The sequence below is a fragment of the Patella vulgata genome, chromosome 8 (genome assembly GCF_932274485.2).
Source record: "Patella vulgata chromosome 8, xgPatVulg1.2, whole genome shotgun sequence".
NCBI classification, from domain to species: domain Eukaryota; kingdom Metazoa; phylum Mollusca; class Gastropoda; family Patellidae; genus Patella; species Patella vulgata.
Window position 1 is genome coordinate 26,261,486 of NC_065886.2, and position 19,012 is coordinate 26,280,497.

General features: G+C 35.2%; 1 protein-coding gene and 1 long non-coding RNA gene across 2 annotated transcripts; one reads left to right on the forward strand and one right to left on the reverse strand.

Moving 5' to 3' along the window:
- Nucleotides 1-1,722: 1,722 nt before the first annotated feature.
- On the forward strand, nt 1,723-5,697 carry LOC126829531 (uncharacterized). Its single transcript, XR_007683429.2, has 3 exons — nt 1,723-1,942; nt 3,274-3,498; nt 4,040-5,697. It is a non-coding gene; the product is annotated as an uncharacterized LOC126829531 (long non-coding RNA).
- A 790-nt stretch (nt 5,698-6,487) lies between these two features.
- LOC126829663 (histamine H3 receptor) lies at nt 6,488-9,292 on the reverse strand. Its single transcript, XM_050559678.2, has one exon. The coding sequence runs from the start codon at nt 9,279-9,281 to the stop codon at nt 8,313-8,315; it is 969 nt and encodes a 322-aa protein (XP_050415635.1). The 5' UTR covers nt 9,282-9,292; the 3' UTR covers nt 6,488-8,312.
- Nucleotides 9,293-19,012: the final 9,720 nt, after the last annotated feature.

Here is a 19,012-nt window from a genome sequence, read left to right on the forward strand (position 1 = left end):
TGGTTGACAAGGCCGAATAACGTAATTTAAATGCCCATGTCTACTTTACAGGCCGAATGAACTTCAATTAAAGGCCCATGTGAACTTTGCATACCTAAATCAGTTCATTGTATTAGACACTCAAGATAATAACACAATCTCCGTTTTATCTAAACGGTCAATCTGATTAAAATTTTGTTTCGGTTTTTTTTATACATTCGATGCCCTCTACTTCATGAAGATCTGACCGGTTGTAGTGGAAGATCGCGTTAGAGGTAACACGAGGGCTTTTGACCCTATGACGTCAGACATTTGATAAACCAATCGGCGTTGATGTTTCTAGTTGGTTACCCACAGTTCCGTGCACCTCACGCCAAAACTCGCCGTAACAGATCGTTTCATTGACTAATCCCTCTTCCAGATCCTAGTGTAGTAAAGACAGGTAAAACGAAACTTTGAACTACAAAAAACGAAACGAAATAGGATCTGTGTTTTAGTTAGATTGCTAAACGTCCATAGATAGGGTGACCCACCATAAAGAAATATCTCCAAATATCTCGACAATTACACCACAATATTTATATATATACCAAGCCTTAAATCAGTTTCGCTCATTTATAGTCACTAAATAAACGGTTATGTTATACTTAATAAGCTATGACCATTTAACCATCTATAAATAATACACTGAAAGATGGTTACGTGTGTCGGCCATAACATCCGGGCACTTGTGAGTAAAAAATAGGTTACGTGCCCTTGTTTTGAAATTAGTCTCGCTTATCCAGTCTACCGACCATTATACGTCTGATTGACAGGCCGGGATAATCAGGACTACTTTTTTACGAAACATAACATAGGCAACTCAACAATTGTTTTAAGAACCTTGTAAAAGTAAAATGAAACTACCGCTAGTATCATGTTCTTGTCGAACGAAAGTGTTTCAGAGATATTATTTGTACTAAACCAAAAGATGCCGCTCCTAACGGTACAGTTAATGATAAAGCAATTTAAAAAATTTAACGAACGTGATTTCTAAAGCTGATCTAATAACCAAAAAGCTAAATTTTACTGCTATTCAGAATCGTCAACAATAGATTTTTTACGGCTGTAATAGTTGATAGATGTGCAGAGAATTGCATGTGCCATGGCTATTTATAGTCTCATGGACTTTAGTGCTGTGTATTATCATACTGCGTGGTTACACAGAAATCACTTCGAGACAAGCCACTGAAGCGTGCACATGTGCCTTGTCGAGTCCAACTTTCTGAAGTGAAAATTTTCACTCTACGGGTCACCCTACCATAGTGTCTATGCATACAAAATAATTAAATATACATTAACTAACATTTGAAATGATTAAAATGCCTCTGAGACAGACGGAGGGGGAAATAAATTTGACTTTTATCCACTAACATTGAGGCCAAAATGTTATTTAATCTACCTTTTTGTCTCAATCTTTTAAATTATCAATTTATGTCTAATTCAAAAAAGGAAATTAATTATTGTTTCCTAGTTATACATTCAATAACATATGCGTCTCTTACAAAATATTTTCAATTTGAACTAAATATCAAGAGGTCAATTGAATGGTAGTAAAGATCAGGTATCAAGTGTTAGGTAAATAATGAGATATCGAGGGGTTTTGTTTATAAATCATAAACCGTGAAGTTTAATTGTTAACTAAGCAGTGTGGCGCCCGTTCGAATATTCTATTAATATTTTATACTTCGTTTCGACGGACCATACGCCGCATAACAACGAAAATTTACACTGAAACAAAAGACGTCTTTTAATCATTGTCTTCTGATATATTTCACGTTAATATGTCTCTTTAATCATCAGAATGAACGAGATTTATATGATCTAGTTATGTGATATAGAGGATTATAGAATTAACTTCTTGACAACAGGCTGTTACAAGTGTATGTACAAGTAGGACATGTACGGTATAGCATAGATGAAGGTAGGTTCGGTTTATTCTTTCAAATGGCATGTATATCTAAAAACATAGTAATATATATTTTAAACATATTTTCATGCTGTCAAATAATAAAGGTTCATCCTTCATATAACACTTAAACGTTAAATATATAAACTAAAACAATATTGAGTATTATGGATACTCAATTACTGAGTGTAATACTCTCGTCTTTATCAAGCAAATGAGAGCCATCCTTGTTGAAACGTTGCATAGTATTAAACTCGGTAATTGTGTATCCATAAAATTGTGTTAATATGTTCAATTATTAAATGCCTATCAAAAGTGTTAAAACAATTTTGTTATGGATAACACATTTAAATTACTGTCGTCATTAGAGTGGCGAATAGTAAGAAATTCACAAGTCATTCATTATGTGGTTTGTTTGTGAACGTGGTGTTTGGTTTGGCTTGATTTTAATTTCGAAAGACTTCGTAACTTTTAGGGACATAAAACTCTCAGTTCCTTTGTTTATTTCGATAGATAACCAGGATATCATCTATTAGGGACTTGGGTGACCAAACAGTGTAACGCGTGCGCTTTAGATCATAAGATCTGTCAACATTAAGTCAAGTCACGTGGTTTCGATCCCACACACGTACATGACATGGAGTATGGTCGCATGTTCAACTTCGTGGGTTTTCTTCTCGTCATCCGGTTTCCTTCTGCTAAAGACCCCTACGCGCAAGCGAATTATTGAAATAAATTAACCTATATGTTAGTCCCAAAATGACCTAGTTTATATCGAATGGACATTTAACTCTTTTTTTTTAAAATACCCCCCCCCCCCCCTAGGTCCCCGTTGTTATATATTTGTAAGACATAACCATTTTCCCCCGATCATTGTGGTAACCGGACCTTGTAATTTTAAACGGAAGAAAATCCTAGTAGTAGTATGTCCCTTTAAGGAGTAAGTGAACTGTATGTCCGATACTGCTCTTTATGAAGATACCCGTGTACCGCCACCTTCTATTATCTTATATGAATACCTTAATAAATGATATATATAAAAAAAATGTAATAAAGTCGTGTGTAGATAACGAAATCAAATACAGTGGTAAAGGTAGTGTGCTGTTTCTTGGCAACGTTGTAGAAACTTCGACTAGAGAACATTTTATTTCAGAAAGCACAACACGGCTTTAACGACTATGTTTTATCAAACGTTGTAGAACATAAAAGGCTACATTAAGATAGTAAGATAATACAATTACGAGGGAGTGGTTTCTAGATTATTTTACGTATTCTTATTGATATTTTTATTGAATTTGCTTTCAGTTGGTGTACAATTTAAATACTCAAAATGTATTCTGTTTCAGAATCACAACTTCAAATTGTTTTGAAGCAGAGGCCAACATAATTTTATATAAACTATTTATCGAGAAGGTGAATGTGTTCACATGTTACAGATTAATTAAAAAAAATGGATCGTTTACAACATCTAAGAAGGGCCAAAGTTGTTGATGATATAAATAATTTTCGACTTTTTGGCGATTTGAGAAAAACGAACTTTGAACCAAGAAAACCAGTTTCACTCGGATCAAGTAAGTTACGATGTTGAACATTTCGTGCACCATGATTAGCTTTATTTGGCGTGCGTCGTATTGCTAGATAATCGAGATTGAACACATCGTATTATGTCGTTTGACTATTCTCTGTTACCCAGAACTATATTGTCTCAACGAATATTCGAAATTGTAACATTGATCTTAGAGTATTAGGGGTGTTGTTTTTTTTTAGTTTGTTGACCATGACTAGCATATCGAGAATTTACTTTGGCATACTTGTGCGTATGTTGAAATGTCCTTAAACCAGGCACAAAAAAAATCGGAAGAGGCAACCTTCGTGAATGTTTTTATTTGATGCTTGTGGTATGTTGTGCTCGATTATAGATCAAGATTTACTGGTGTTAGCCCATTTTGGTGATATGGAGTTACTTCCCTTTAATAAGAAACGTTTCCAATTCACTCGGCGGTACCGGAATCTGTCGAAGTTTGCCAAGTGGTTTCCAAATAAAAGTTCCCTTGTTTACTTATTTTGACATAAAATGTGATCATAAATAAGTTCCATCAATATTTTTTTCAGCTATCCATGCAGAACGGAGTATGTTAATGTTTGAACAAAGAAGAAAACGATATCCTGATAAAGTGTGTTATAAAGACTTATATACCTCTCTTATACAATCTTTACCATCTTATAATGTCACACCTCGTGACGTCAGACGGCTTACCTGGAACACATAGAGTCCTAAACTTCTCATGATTGTAATAACTCATAAATGGCAAGGCCACTGACAGAATGAAAATTGACAAAGTGTGTCGATAATAGAAAGGCGTTACAAAAGAACAGTTTTAAAAGCAAAAGACACTGTTCTTGTAGCCTTGATCTGGTATTTCAAGACCCCCCACCCCCACCCCTCACCATTATAGTACGCCATACTAAGCGCATACTGATGTGTAAATTGTGAATGTGGTAAAATGTATGTATAATCTGTGTGTTGTTAGTGTGATAAAATACTTGTATATACATTTATATATATTTTTTTCGCAGTGTGTTAAAATAATATTATTTATACCTGTTTATTGTAAGTGTGATAAAATACAAATATAATTTGTAGAGTGTGAGTGTCGTAGAATAATTGGGTGATTTGTATTGTGGGTGTGATCGAATAGATTTATAATGGGTGCATTGTGGTGTAACAAAATACATATAATGTGTACATTTTGTGTGATAAAAGTTGACATATTTAAAGGATTTTGTTGCATTAAAAGATCTCTATTTTGAAACTAGATGGCTTTATCTGTAATTCTTGAAGCTATATAATTTACGAACTCTTTATCTAACTAGATAACCTAGGTTAGAGCCAAAAGCTGGAGGGACCACCACGCCTATCCCCAACTCCCTACCGAGTAAAAGCATAAGCACCTATTTAATCCGCGTGTTGAATTAGGAGATATGTTTTAACAATCAAAGCTTCTTTACATCCAAAATTATTGAATACTACCCTTTGTTTATCACTCGATAAAGTTCCTTAATATAAACAAATGCCATTTTGCATTGGTTGTCAGGCTGGTGTTGGTTACAAAACAGTATGTTTATTTTTTACCAAAAAGTATTAGATCGTCTTTAATGCAACCCGATTTAGTTTGTAAATAAATCCACCTAGTTTCCTTAAATAACTATTTTTCTTCACAAATCAAATATTTATGGGTCAAACAAAAAGAAAGCTTTCTCTAGAGATGTATTATAAATGGTTAAATACACCCTGTTAATTATTGTAATGACGGACTCAATCTCATTATTTCTGATAAATGGTTTGTTAATCTTATTTTTCTGCAATTTCTTTTATCTTTAAGTTGGTTAATTAACAATAATATTTTATTCAAAAATCGATCATTCCTTTTAAATTGAAATATTACAATACATAAGTTCTAAATATTTAACTAGCCTACCAATAATAACCTCGATCACTGGTTCGGTGTTAATATAACACCGCGGTTTGCAAAAGCATAAACAATGTTATGAAGACGAAATACCCACATTGGTGACTGTCAAAATCGATTTGACTCTCGGGGTGGTGATTGGAAAAGTGGTTAGGAAGCTATTGTAAGTGGGCGTCTGTTGCTTGTACAAAATATGGATGTTATGGAGTTTGCAAGGGAGTTCTACAGATCAAAGCTGTTGTGCTCTAAAACATAGAAATAAAATATACATGCCAGCGAGCCACTTCTTGTGAGATTCTATTAATGCGCCAATAAAATATTACCTTCTTTTATTTGATTTCATTTACTAGATGCTAGGCCATCGATATTAAAATTTGTGTCAGCTTTAACTTTATTCTCGTGATTCTACGTTCGGCATAACTGTCCCATCTCGTATAATTTATATATTCAACAGATTCCTAATGGTCAATAACTTGGATCTGTCGTGTCTAACCATAATCTGCTCCCGAGAAGAGTAACCATATGACGGCAAGAAAGTGTACTCTGAACAATTAGGGTTTTCACGCGTTTGCGCGTTATTGTGGCGTCATTCGAAGATTGTAAATTGCTAGAATACTAATGCGAATATCTACTAAGATAGAAAATTCAATATTGTCGTTTGATTAGTGACATTTATAAAGCAAACAAATGTTCAGAGTCGCTGTACAAGCATGTTCCTGAAGCAACGACTTCAGAGGTTGTGACACAAATACACTCAAATCAAACTTAGCGAATTCCACGGAAACCTTGACATTATCACAGGTACACAGTTTAGCTGGAAAGCGCGAGACTTGGTATTCGCGATGATCGAGGAATCAGATGGGCTCTCAAGCTGGGCTTGTAACCAATGGAAATTAGTGCCCAAATATGCGGGGTATTGCGTGAAGGGCTTGATAAGATGTACGGGGTTAAACTTGAAACATAAATTAGTATATAGGCCTAGCTCTAAATACATTTGTAATATACTCTTCAAAAATGAAACACACAGCCCATTTTTCATCATGTTTTTATTTGAACGGGATCAGAATAGCACCAGTTAAAAGCAGAATGTGTAAAGTTACATCATAGTTTCCTATTTTTGTATTCGAGCTTACTTGCGTTTCCTTTGTTGTTCAGTATCAATTAGTGTCACGCCAACAAATGTATTCTTTAAAATGCATTGATTATAATCAGCAGCTACGATTCATGTTAGTTATTTCTTTGTTCATGTTTTAAATCACATTAAAACTGTGGCGAACCCAGTGATGACTTTATAAAAGTGGTGGGGTTCAAATCGCAATTGAAGATAAATATTGATCACATTGCTATCCATAATTCAATTCGATGATAACCTTGTTGCAGGTATTGTCATACATTTATCCAGAAACAATTGCGTACTAAAGTTGTGCATTGTCAATATACTAGTTCTTAGTAAAGTGGCGAATTGATCCGTGGGTACATACGCTGGCGATGGCACAATCAGGGGTTCCTAGTCAAAAGTTATATTCAATGACATCGTTTAGTGTAACTTTACAATTGCCTGCAATTTCCCAAAACGTATGCCATTTGTTAATACCATACCTCAAAAGACAAGAACGCCAACATTTAAGACTTTTCGGTTTCACTAGTTTCAGACAAACTAAGCATGACGTTATTCTTATAAACGATAATGATTACTTTATTCTCACAATCATTAACGATTTTATCATGTCAAAAACATATCACTTTACAAAGAATTCAAAATGTTTTAATGTTCCAAAGCAATTGTTAAAAAGTCCTGCCATTTTAAGTAACGATATTGTCTGAACATGTTGTAATATACTGTTCTGCCAATAGTATTCCTGGGATGCCATTGTCTTTCCATTTGCCGTCGTGCATCTTTATTATCCTGGTCATCACCGTTGCCAGGAAAGCCGGTAATCGGGACGTACACTCTCCTTCAGATCCATCGCCTCGATTATGCCGAGTTAATCGGTTTCGAAAATTTATAGTATGTCCTACATTCGAAATTTATGGCTGACGTGTAGTCACAATTAAATAGACAAACCCACTTTCTGTATGTTGGAAATAAAACAATGGACCTTCCTAGAACATCAATCAAAAGGAGAGGTTTTGTTTACCTTTAAAGATCACAGCAAATTGCAGCGATTTCATTGGCTGATCAGTCGGTCAGCAATTATTGCCAGTTGTCATCTCTGAATCCGCGACAAAATAAAATCCTAAATTAAGAAAATAATTCGATAATATCTGGTTAGCAGGGTTTTCGCGCGTATGAGCTCATTTCGGCAACATGGATGATTTATTGAATTTCTAGAAATATTTTCAGCCACACCGATGGGTCGAACAAAAGTCATAAAAATCTGGCCCAGCTTCTGGCTTGTAACTAAGATAACTAGAACAAATTCGATGTTCACTTCTACAAATACAACCAAATTTTAATGTATCATGGGTAGGGGTGACTACAGCAATGGGGTTGATCGTGTAAAATGCCGAAAGACGTCATCAGTGAGCAGCGGAGTAACACAAACTCTGTTACGAAGATCATGGACAGAAATGTGCATCCCATACCCGATTGATCCGCGTAATTCTACTTTTCTAGTCACAAGATTGAACTCTTCTTTCATAATCAGTAACTTACTGTCCTCAATACACAGCCGTTTTGAAGGGGTGAAAAAATATCGTCATTCCCTACCCTATGGGGTGTCGTTTAAAAGTAGTGTCCGGAATTTGAAATGGATGGCTGCGCGACAATGGCTACTCGCCATGTGGGGCCAGGCGTCCAGTAAACTGTAAGAGCGTTGACTACCGTGATTCTGCATTTTCTTGTTAATCAAGTACAGGTTTCCCTGTGTTCCAGTTGGTTGAATGCTTTTCCCACGATCATATATTTAACTGAATTACAATTTCTGACTGTCCGTCACACTAGCTTGCTTTCTTTTTGCCCTGTAACATGGACACATGCATGATATTAACTGTGCAAAGTTGTTTCTGAATCTGACACTGTTGAAGGCATAAAGCAAGGGGTTGATAGACGACTTCAACCACAATAAATAAGTTGTAATCTCATAAAGATGAAAGTTCACACAATCATTGCAAAATGCGATCAGTATATTTGCTATAGAAAAGGGCCCCCAACACAACGCAAAAGCCACAACCAGAACTCCTAGAGCTTTAGCAGCACGCAGATTCCTTTTAGCTGTTATAAGTTTAGTTGAGGGTTTTTCGGACTGCTGGGTAGATTTGTCAGACAGCCTAGTTTGGTCGTGAATGGTGGAGATGCTCATAGGCCTTTGACTATTAGGAACCACTTTTCCCCTTTTTTTAATTTCATAATATACGATAGAGTTGAACACGACTAACAGTATAAAAGGGATGAAAAATTCACAAATGGCAGTGATTAAAACGTATTCAAAATTATCGAAAAATTCTACATCGCATTCAGTTTCTTCAACTAGAGGATAACCACGCACCAGATCCCAACTTATGATTGCTGGTCCATAAATACAAAAGGCCAATATCCACGAAATGCCTATTTTAATGTAAGCTGTTTTCATAGTTTCTTTGACTGTGTAAGAGGCACCCAATTTCACAAGAAGCAGGCGGTCCAGACTGATTAACAATGTAAGAAGTACAGTTTCATTGCACATCGTGTAGTCGTTGATAAGAAACAGCTTACAAAAGGCTTTTCCGAAAGGCCAGTAGTCGCGAACCGTATAAGCAGCGTATAGTGGCATGCTGATAATACCGATGAGAAAGTCGGCAATGGCTAGGTTTAAAAGATACACGTTCATGACAATTCTCAGTTGTTTATCACGTATGTAAGACATGATAACCAATAGGTTACCCACTACAGCAAATAAAATCATGATGGTAATGCCAATACCAGCAAACGCACGAACACCATATGTAGATCTCTCAACGCCATCATCGGTTTGGTTCATCTACAAAGACAAAATATAAACAAAACTACTTGAAATATATTTTTAAAGGGGAAGTCAGTTTGTTTGTGGATTGCATTGAATGGGTTGGTTTGAGGAACTGTATGTTTTGTGTTGATCCATTTTTGGTACCTTATTTTTTGGCTACGGTACAAAAAGCGACATTAGCCTTGACATGCCAGCAAGTACAATGGTGTGTATTATATATAATTACACATAATGCAGTACTCAATAAACATGTAGAATTAAAAATAAGTAAAAATGGAAACTATCTAAGTAAATAAGAAACACTTGTCTAATTCACAGACTTGTACTGTTAATAAAAAGGTGGGGTTTTAAAAGCTCCTTAGCAGAGTGTTGCATGAATACAATGATAACAAGATACACCCATATTTTGGAAGAGATGGGCATTCAGGGGCCATAACTCAGGATGTTACGGCCCGACATACGTCAACATTGAAAGTAACCGAGATCTGTTGGGATATAAACATATATATTTTAACGTTCATCAAAAATGGATAAAAAGTGTGACACTTAGAGGGTCCTTAACCTTGTATTACATGCTTTCACCCAATTTGCGTACAGGGGAGTGGCCATTTTTGTCAGGCAGTTTTCTCGAAATTGAACCGTAATTATGGTGTAACAAGCTAAAAACGCGGATATTGTACAATCAGGGGCTATAATCCAAGAAGTTAATGTCCGATATGCTCCAATATCACTGGGTTATAAGCGTACATTTAAGTTTCATCAAAATCGGATAAAAAGTGTGACCTCTAGACTGTCCACATGCTAAAACGCATTATTCATAATCCATGAAGTTAAAAGGTACGAGTCAAAACGAGATATTTGAAATATACATCTATATCTCAAGTTTCGTCAAAATCGGATAAAAATTGTGACCTATAGAATGTCCACAAACAAAATGTGAACGGACACTCGGGGGGGCGGACAGTGGCGACGGTATAATACGTCAATTTGAAAATGTGGACGTATAAAAAGTGAAACCACATAATAAACGCATTTTCTGTTGTTTTAAAATCGGTTCACATTGGTGCAAATATATATAAACGTCTGGCAGATGGACTTTGCAGTAGAATAGTTGGAAATTCTCCTTGGTTTTGTAAATCTATACCTTAGTAAATAAAAGATCTTAAAGTGATCCAGGTAAAATATTGACAACGCGTTAAATCCTATACACTGCCTGAATTGAATGGTGTGTAAACAATTAACATTCTTTCCTCGCATGGAAGTGTTTCAAATTAGATTTCCGCAGTGCTGTATCGTAAGTTGGCCTATAAATTCCGATTTTTATCGAAAATCGATGTATTGTTTTATCGATTACATGATAACATTTCAATATATAACTTTATAAAGAAAAATATAAACGGTCACGATATTACCGTTACCAATCATTACTGAATAATTTTTATAACAATGAGGTTTAACTTTCCACATTTCTACACATACCGGTCTAACGAAGACGGGCGTACATGGGACTTCGGGTTTTCGTTCTTTCTTAGCAGGAATTCCGCCAAGCACTGCTAAAAAGGGGAAACCACGCTGTCAAATCCTGAGGAAAGGAAGTATGTAGTTTGATTTTTTATTTGGTGTAGGCTTAGACGTGCAAAAGTATTAAAACCCAGTACTTTGAGAAAAAAAAATGGATATAAATTAGTTTGATTATATAGATGCTTTGCTTATTTCATTGGGAATGTTGTTCCATTTCAATTTACTACACTTATTAAAATATCCATTACAAGATCCTTCAATATTCCAACTTTAATCTAATCGTCTGTTGTATATGGCTACAATTTAGGAACAATAAGTGGGAATAATCTCTTGATAGATGAAGAAAATTAATTAAATTAATGGCCCGTATTTTTTAATAAAATGGTTTTCCATTATTTTTCTTTTCGTCATGTCATCGACTTTCATTTTTTAGAACGGGAAAATTTGAAATATTACTTTTAGCTGGTTGCGTACTCTATCCCGTGAGGTTTGTCCGTCTCTCCGATGGAAAAAATTTCGACAACCAGGGCAAGGCATATATGAGGTATTTTTTGTCACATTACATATTGTCGTTGACGTTAAAAGTGAAGTTGTAAAAATTATATGACGTGCTGTTTGGCGTTGTATGGTCGCAACATTTACATCGAAGACCCGGGCATTTAGATACATAACCAGCGGCTACCAGACAGGATACGCCCACATTTTGCAAGAGATGGATAGAGAACAAGCTAAACAAAAAGCAATTTTTCGTACAATCAGAGGCCATAATTCAGGAAGTCACGATCCGATATGCGCAAATATCGAAAGGAACCAAGATCTTTGGGTTATAAACTTACATTTCAAGTTTCATCAAAATTAGAAGAAAATTGTCACCTCTAGAGGGTCCACAACCTTGATATACCATATTTTTGCGCTATTTGAGCACGAGGGGCGGACATTTTGTCTGGCAGTTTTGGTCCTATTTTCACGAAATTCGAACTCATCGATCCTTAGGGTGTAAAGGTGATATATTCAAACATTTTTTGAAATCGGATAATAATTGTGACCTCTAGAGGGACTTCAAGCTAAAAACCATCAGGGGCCATAATTCAGGAAGTTACAATCCTATATGCGCGAATATCGAAAGGAACCAAGATCTTTGGGTTATAAACTTATATTTCAAGTTTCATCAAAATCAGAAGAAAATTGTGACCTCTAAAAGATCCATAACATTCATATACCTTATTTTTACACTATTTGAGTACGAGGGGCGTCCATTTTGTCTGTCAGTTTTGGTCCGATTTTTATGACTTTGAATTCAACCATCCTTAGGGTGTAACGATGATATATTTAAACGGTTTTTGAAATTGGATAAAAATTATAACCTCTAAAGGGTCCACAAGTTAAACGCGATTTTCCGTACAATCAGGGGCCATAATTCAGAAAATTACGGTCCGATATGCGCGAATATCGAAAGGAACCATGATCTTTGGGTTATAAACTTATATTTCAAGTTTCATCAAAATCAGAAGAAAATTGTCACCTCTAGAAGGTCCACAACATTCATATACCTTATTTTTACGCTATTTGAGTACGAGGGGCGTCCATTTTGTCTGTCAGTTTTGGTCCGATTTTTATGACTTTGAATTCAACCATCCTTAGGGTGTAACGATGATTTATCACCCAATAATACATTCTACAGTAGATATCGCTTGTGTGATATATTTCATAATCTACTGCGATATCTCCTTACATGAATTTGATTGGTCAGTTGAAAAGGAACTACTTTTTTTATTTTAAAAGAACAGTTCATTTCTTATTAAAAGTATTTTCTTTTTTATTAAAAATGAACTATTGTTATTCAATTGACCTTGATGGAAACACTGGGTCAATATAAAGGACTTTGCAATGGTTGAATCACTACGCCGTAATGTTCAGTAAAAGTGAAATCTACAGCAAAAAATTATATCTATCTATTTGTGCATGTAAGAAGGGATTGGGTGATAAATAAAATCTCCTACTCGTCTTTTTTGATATCAAAAAATATCAACACTCGTTGATAAAGTAAAAAAAAACTCGGCAGAGCCTCGTTTTTGTTACTTTATCAACTTGTGTTTGCGCATATCGGATCGTGACTGGTAGGAGATTCTCTATATATTCAAATGTTTTTTGAAATTGGATAAAAAATTATAACCTCTTATAGGGACCACAAGCTAAAACACGATTTGCCGTAAAATCAGGGGCCATAATTTAGAAAGTTACGGTCCGATATGTGCGAATATCGAAAGGAACCGAGATCTTTGTGTTATAAACTTACATTTCAAGTTTCATCAAAATCAGAAGAAAATCGTGACCTCTAGAGAGTCCACGACCTTGATATATCATATTTTTACGCTATTTGAGTACGAGGGGCGGCTATTTTGTCAGTCAGTTTTGGTCCAATTTTTACTAAATTCGAACTCAACCATCCTTTGGGTGTAACGGTGATATAATATAACGGTTTTTTAAATCGGATAAAAATTGTGACCTCTATGGGGTCCACAAGCTAAAAACGCGATTTTTCGTACAATCAGGGGCCATAATTCAGGAAGTTATGGTCCGATATGCGCGAATATCGAAAGGAACCGACATCTGTGGGTGATGAACATACATTTCAAGTTTAAACCAAATCGGATAAAAATTGTGACCTCTACAGTGTTCACAAGCTAAAAACGTGATTTTTCATTCAATCAGGGGCCATAATCCATGAAGATACAGTCCCATACATGCTAATATCGAAAGGAGCCGAGATCTTAGGGAGATTAACCTATATTTCATGTTTCTTTGAAATCGGATAAAAATTGACCTTTAAAGTGTTCACAAACAATTGTGGACGGACGGACAGGGGCGACGACAATATACGTCCACATGAAAATGTGGGCGTATAAAAACTGGTCCTTGTGATAGACGAATTGAAATTTGCTTGGGTTAGAAGGCGTTTCAGATTAGCTGGCTGGCTTTACGATTTAATAAATTGAACATTGTCAAATTTCGTTCTGAGGCTGTCGTTTGATGCCAGGATGGTCCTGCTCTCGTGCATTGTTTTAAAGATGTTGGGGGTTATGGGTAGCAACAGAGGTAATACAATTATCCGAACCCCGTTTTACTTTAGTAGCCCTCAATGTTTGGATATCAATTGCCAAAGCCTTATTTATCCCAACTTGAATTACCTTGAAGGGGTAATGCTGTTTCAATAAATTTCTTTTTAGCTCACCTAATATGACAAGATAAAATTAAAGAAACTCGATGTCGTACTGAAATATTTTCTAAATCATTTATTCCATCCAGCATAAGAGAGTGGAATAAACTCAGCCTCCCTCCCTCTTAAAATATTCTCCGACCATCTCTCCAAATCAGATATAAAAATTCCATCTTTTTACTACAACGGTCAGCGGAAACTCCAGATAATCCATAGTAAACTTAGACTCCGATGTTCTGACCTACAGGGCCACAAATACCTCAGACATGTTGCTGACACGCCCGCATGCCTCTGTGGTCACATTTTTGAAGATCCTCATCACTACCTCTTGCAATGCTCTTTACATTCAAATGCACGAAAGGAAACCAGAGACAAATTACAACACGATCATAAAAACATTAACTATCTCTTGTTCGGGTCCACAAACCACTGTACAGATGTAAACAATAATATTTTTAATCAAGTCCAGAAGTTTATTGACATGTCAAACAGATTTTAATCTTGCTTATTAATTGTTTTAATTTACAATATTAGTTTTAAATTTACGTGATGATGTAACCTATAATATATTATTGTACATTGCCATCCGTCTCATGAAATATGTATTTACAAATATTTATGTATGTGTTTGCCATTTTAACTGTGTATATACCCCATTTTGTTCCTTTGTTTTAATATTATGTATGCCTCTTATCTAGAGAGAGGGGTTTTACATAGGCTAAGCCTGTTCCCCAATCTCATTCAGAAAAACTGAATAAAATGTTGTTTATAAAAAAAAAAACCCAAAAAAACCGGAGGTCTTCGTCTATCATAATGGTGCATATTTTTCTAGCTAAAGAAAAGGGTATATTATTTTTGGCGTGGGTGACATGATTTATAAGAGAGATAGTTTTTTGTATCTGTTTCTTTAAAATACATATCCATTATAAAGAGTTCCCCCCTTCGTTTCACTAGAACTTCTAAGAATGCGATTTTCAGATCGTTGGCTTCAATTGTGAATTTAATATTTAGATCTAAATCATTCAATTTTTGTTGCAAACTGCAACGTTGCCAATTCGTTCATTCTAAATAGAGAAGACATCACAAAACTGACACAGTTATATGGGACAACAATCACTGGTTTATTATACACACGCACGACGTTTCGATTTGTATTCTCTTATCGTTATCAAGCACAATGACATTTAGTAAACTTGAGGGTCTATGTACAATGTGAAACCATTCTTATTACTAATGATTAGAAGAGTTCAAACAATTAACAGACATATTTAACATCAAAGACCTGAAAAGCACCACGTGATGACAAGGATATAGATGTACATAGGCCTTAAAACCACACTGATATTGAAAAAAGAAAAATGATTAGGGGAAATCATACATTAGACAAACTGTATATTTAACAGATATGAGCTTATAAACACAAGGTCTTGTAAAAGAACATAAAACCACATTAACAAAATGTTATGAAAACAAAGCATAATAGCATTAAGATAACACAGTAATCTCGATCTAAGGGTTTGAAAGGTCAAATAAAGGCTAATATTAATTGCATAGTAACATAGTAATCGCGATTCAAGGTGTTGAAAGTTCAAAAATTATATATTATTAAAAGTTAATAACTAGAGGGAAATCATAATTAGACAAACTGTATGTTAACAGATAAGAGCTTATAACACAAGGTCTTGACTCAAATGTAAATAAACATAATATCACAATAACAGAATATGTTATTAAAACACAGCATAATAGCACTAGGATAACATAGAAATGGCGATCCAAGGTGTTGAAGGTTGAAAAACGACTAAAACTAATCGCACTAGGTTAACATAGTGATCGCGATTAACGTGTTGAAAGTTCAAAAATTATTATTAAGAGTTAATAACTACATACTGTAGGCTAATTCACTGCCCTCGGAATAAATAGTCCCAAATCTTTGTTTAATTCTCGAGAAAATCTTTTGATGTTAATGGCTTCTTTTAACTTCCTAATTTTCTTATTATGTTGGTTAGCAGCCAGGATTTCTACCTTATCCCAGTCTATTTTGTGTCTTCGATGGTCCCTCAAGTGTTCGGCTATGGCCGATATGTTGGTTGAGGCTTTGGACTTGTGTTCTGAAATTCTTTTATCCACTGTTCTTTTGGTTTCCCCGATATAGGTCTTTTCACATGAGCAGTTAATTTTGTAAATGGCCCCTTTTGGTTGCACAGGAGTGGTTGTTTGCAGTTTTCCACTGTCGTTTAAGATCTGTTTGAGGGATGTGGGGATCGAGAAGGACGTGTCAATGTTGGATTTCTTTAGTAATCGGCTGAACTTGTAAGTAAAACTCCGTCTAGGAATGTAGCACTATGCAGTGAGTCGCTAGTTAGATGTGGAAAGCCACGGGGCATAAAACTCCCCACATCCAACGTGTAGCACATACCCTCTCTTCTCTGCTACATATTTTAATAGCCTTGTGATCTAATATTTGTAATTCTCTTCTTTGGATTCCTTTTCACGTTGTGTATTTTCTTTTTACTACTATCTCAGTAGTTACGGCGGTTATGCAACAGTTCGTTTTTGTAGTAGAATGATGCAAGCTACTTCATTACCCTAGTTTTCGCCACACATCGTGTAGGTAACGAATTTCTATAGTAAACAGAACACCTTTTTTATAACTAAAATAAACCCTATAGTATTACAAGGAATCCTCAAGTTAATCACCAGGTCCCGACCTCTAAGAATTTCTTTCACTCTTCTGTGATGATCGGTTTTGGACAAATTTCAATTTTATCCGTCTATCAAACATTTCATTACCATCAGACCAAGAATTAACTATTCCTAACTTAAAACTAGTCTAACATTATTATTCCTAAATGTTTTTATTTTAACCCTTACTCTTAATTAACATTAAACCTTCATTTAATAATTAATAAACTTTGATGTGTCCCTTTAATAATAAATCTACAAACTAACTTTGACATCTTGACCTTAAATCAGTAATGTACAAGTTTATGATTTTGTTTCTGTTTTATAATTCCGCCAAAACAATTACATTATTATTTTATATTTCCCCGTCAGTAATGTGTCCTTTTGACCTAATCATTTACAATTTTGTATTTGTTTTTTTTTATAAACACTAGCCACTATTACATAAACATTAATTCCTATCAGACTGACACTATGTCGAGAGCAAATAGTTGCGCACCCATTCCCTTCGGACACCAGTCAATATTTTATAAACGCGACAACCACAACACACTTAGCTTTTAATCACTAATAACTACATCCTAGTGTTAACGCATCATGTGACTCGCACATGTCAAATTTAACACAGTGTTAGAACCATTGTTTTTAATAACCAGACTCTCAATTACACATCCTCGAAACAATAACATTTAGCAGATCTATATTCATACTCCTCGCAGTGTTTCGTTTGATTAGAGCTAATCCCAAAGAGGGATTTCTCCGGCCATTGCTTCAGTAATATGATCTATATTTAACGTTTATATAACGTTTTTATTATGTTTTAAAGCGAAATCAAATGACACAAAATACCATAAAATATAGCGTATATCTTTATCCACTTTAAAGTGCTTTACTCTCACCTTAACCTATAATTAACCTAGTATTTACTGACTTTGCGATAATCTCACAATTTCAACGAGTCGATAGTGTTAGAGCAAAAATTCTACAAATCTTACTACAGTAATCGTTTCAACAGGTTTTCTATATATAATTTGTAATCTACACCATGTTTAATTTCTACAATTGAGTATAGAAATCCCATTGTTAAATTACTTAATTGTGGTGCCGCCTTGACAGCCATCGCAATACCAAGAATTTGTTTGTTATTTGTTCGACAAATGGAAAAGTGTTGTTAGGATGATTCGTATGTCTTTGGGGATTAGGTTTTTTTTTTTTAAATTCTCTCATCGTCAGTAAAGACCATTCACAGTACCGCAAACACAACACAACTCGTAAATGAAAGTATTAGACTTGTATTCTACAGTGAGACGTTATACAATGGCGTGGTACTCAATGCGCATGCCAGAAAAGCCTTCGGCATCCAGGCATGTGCATAATAATAACATAGCCTAAAGTTACTATATATAGTATACTGGCGTAATCACTTTTCTCTTCTTTTTTTTTTTTAAGTACGTAAGTACTAAGAAATACAAAAACAAAATAATGGTTAGCAATTCTTGACATGAAATTAAATGTTAAAAAATTAAAGTTCAACCACAAAGTCTTTTTGATGTTCTGGTAAGTTTTTATGACGTGTAGACCTGCGTAAAATATCTTCCGCTTGTACGACTGGTGTTCCGGAGTTTGGTATAATGTCGGTAGTGTCATTCGGTGGCGCTATGAGTGGTGTGTCTGTCGGTTCTGGTGGGACACACATTTCAGGAGGGATATTCTGGAGCTCATTAAATGAACTATCATTGTCATCATCACTTAGCACATCAGAATAGTTAACGCCATGAGGATTTTGCGTAAATTGGTGTTCTGGGACCTTAATACATTCAGACACCTTAACAGTGTAGATTTTCGAGCGTAGTTGAGTGCTAGTGAACTTTTGAACGTTACACCAGTTTTTTGTAATAGAAACAACAATATAGCGGTCACGAGCAGCTTTCTTACTGTAATCAGAGTAAAGATATACTATATCTCCAACTTTGAGTTCAGCGAGCGGAAGTGTTCCTTTACCACGTGCCTTGGATTTTGAATTGTAAGGGTGATTAATAGAGCGTAGTTGAGTTTGGTCATGGATAAGTTGTTGATTAGAAACTGTGATAGGTTCATGGGAAAACTGATCACGCAAACATAACATCTCCTTTGAGGAAAGACCACGTTGTCGTATGCGAGAATTCAAACGAGAACAAACGATGGATATCTTTAAAGGGGTTAGTGCCATGCAATGTGGATCATACTTGAGTAGTTCGTCTGTAAATTC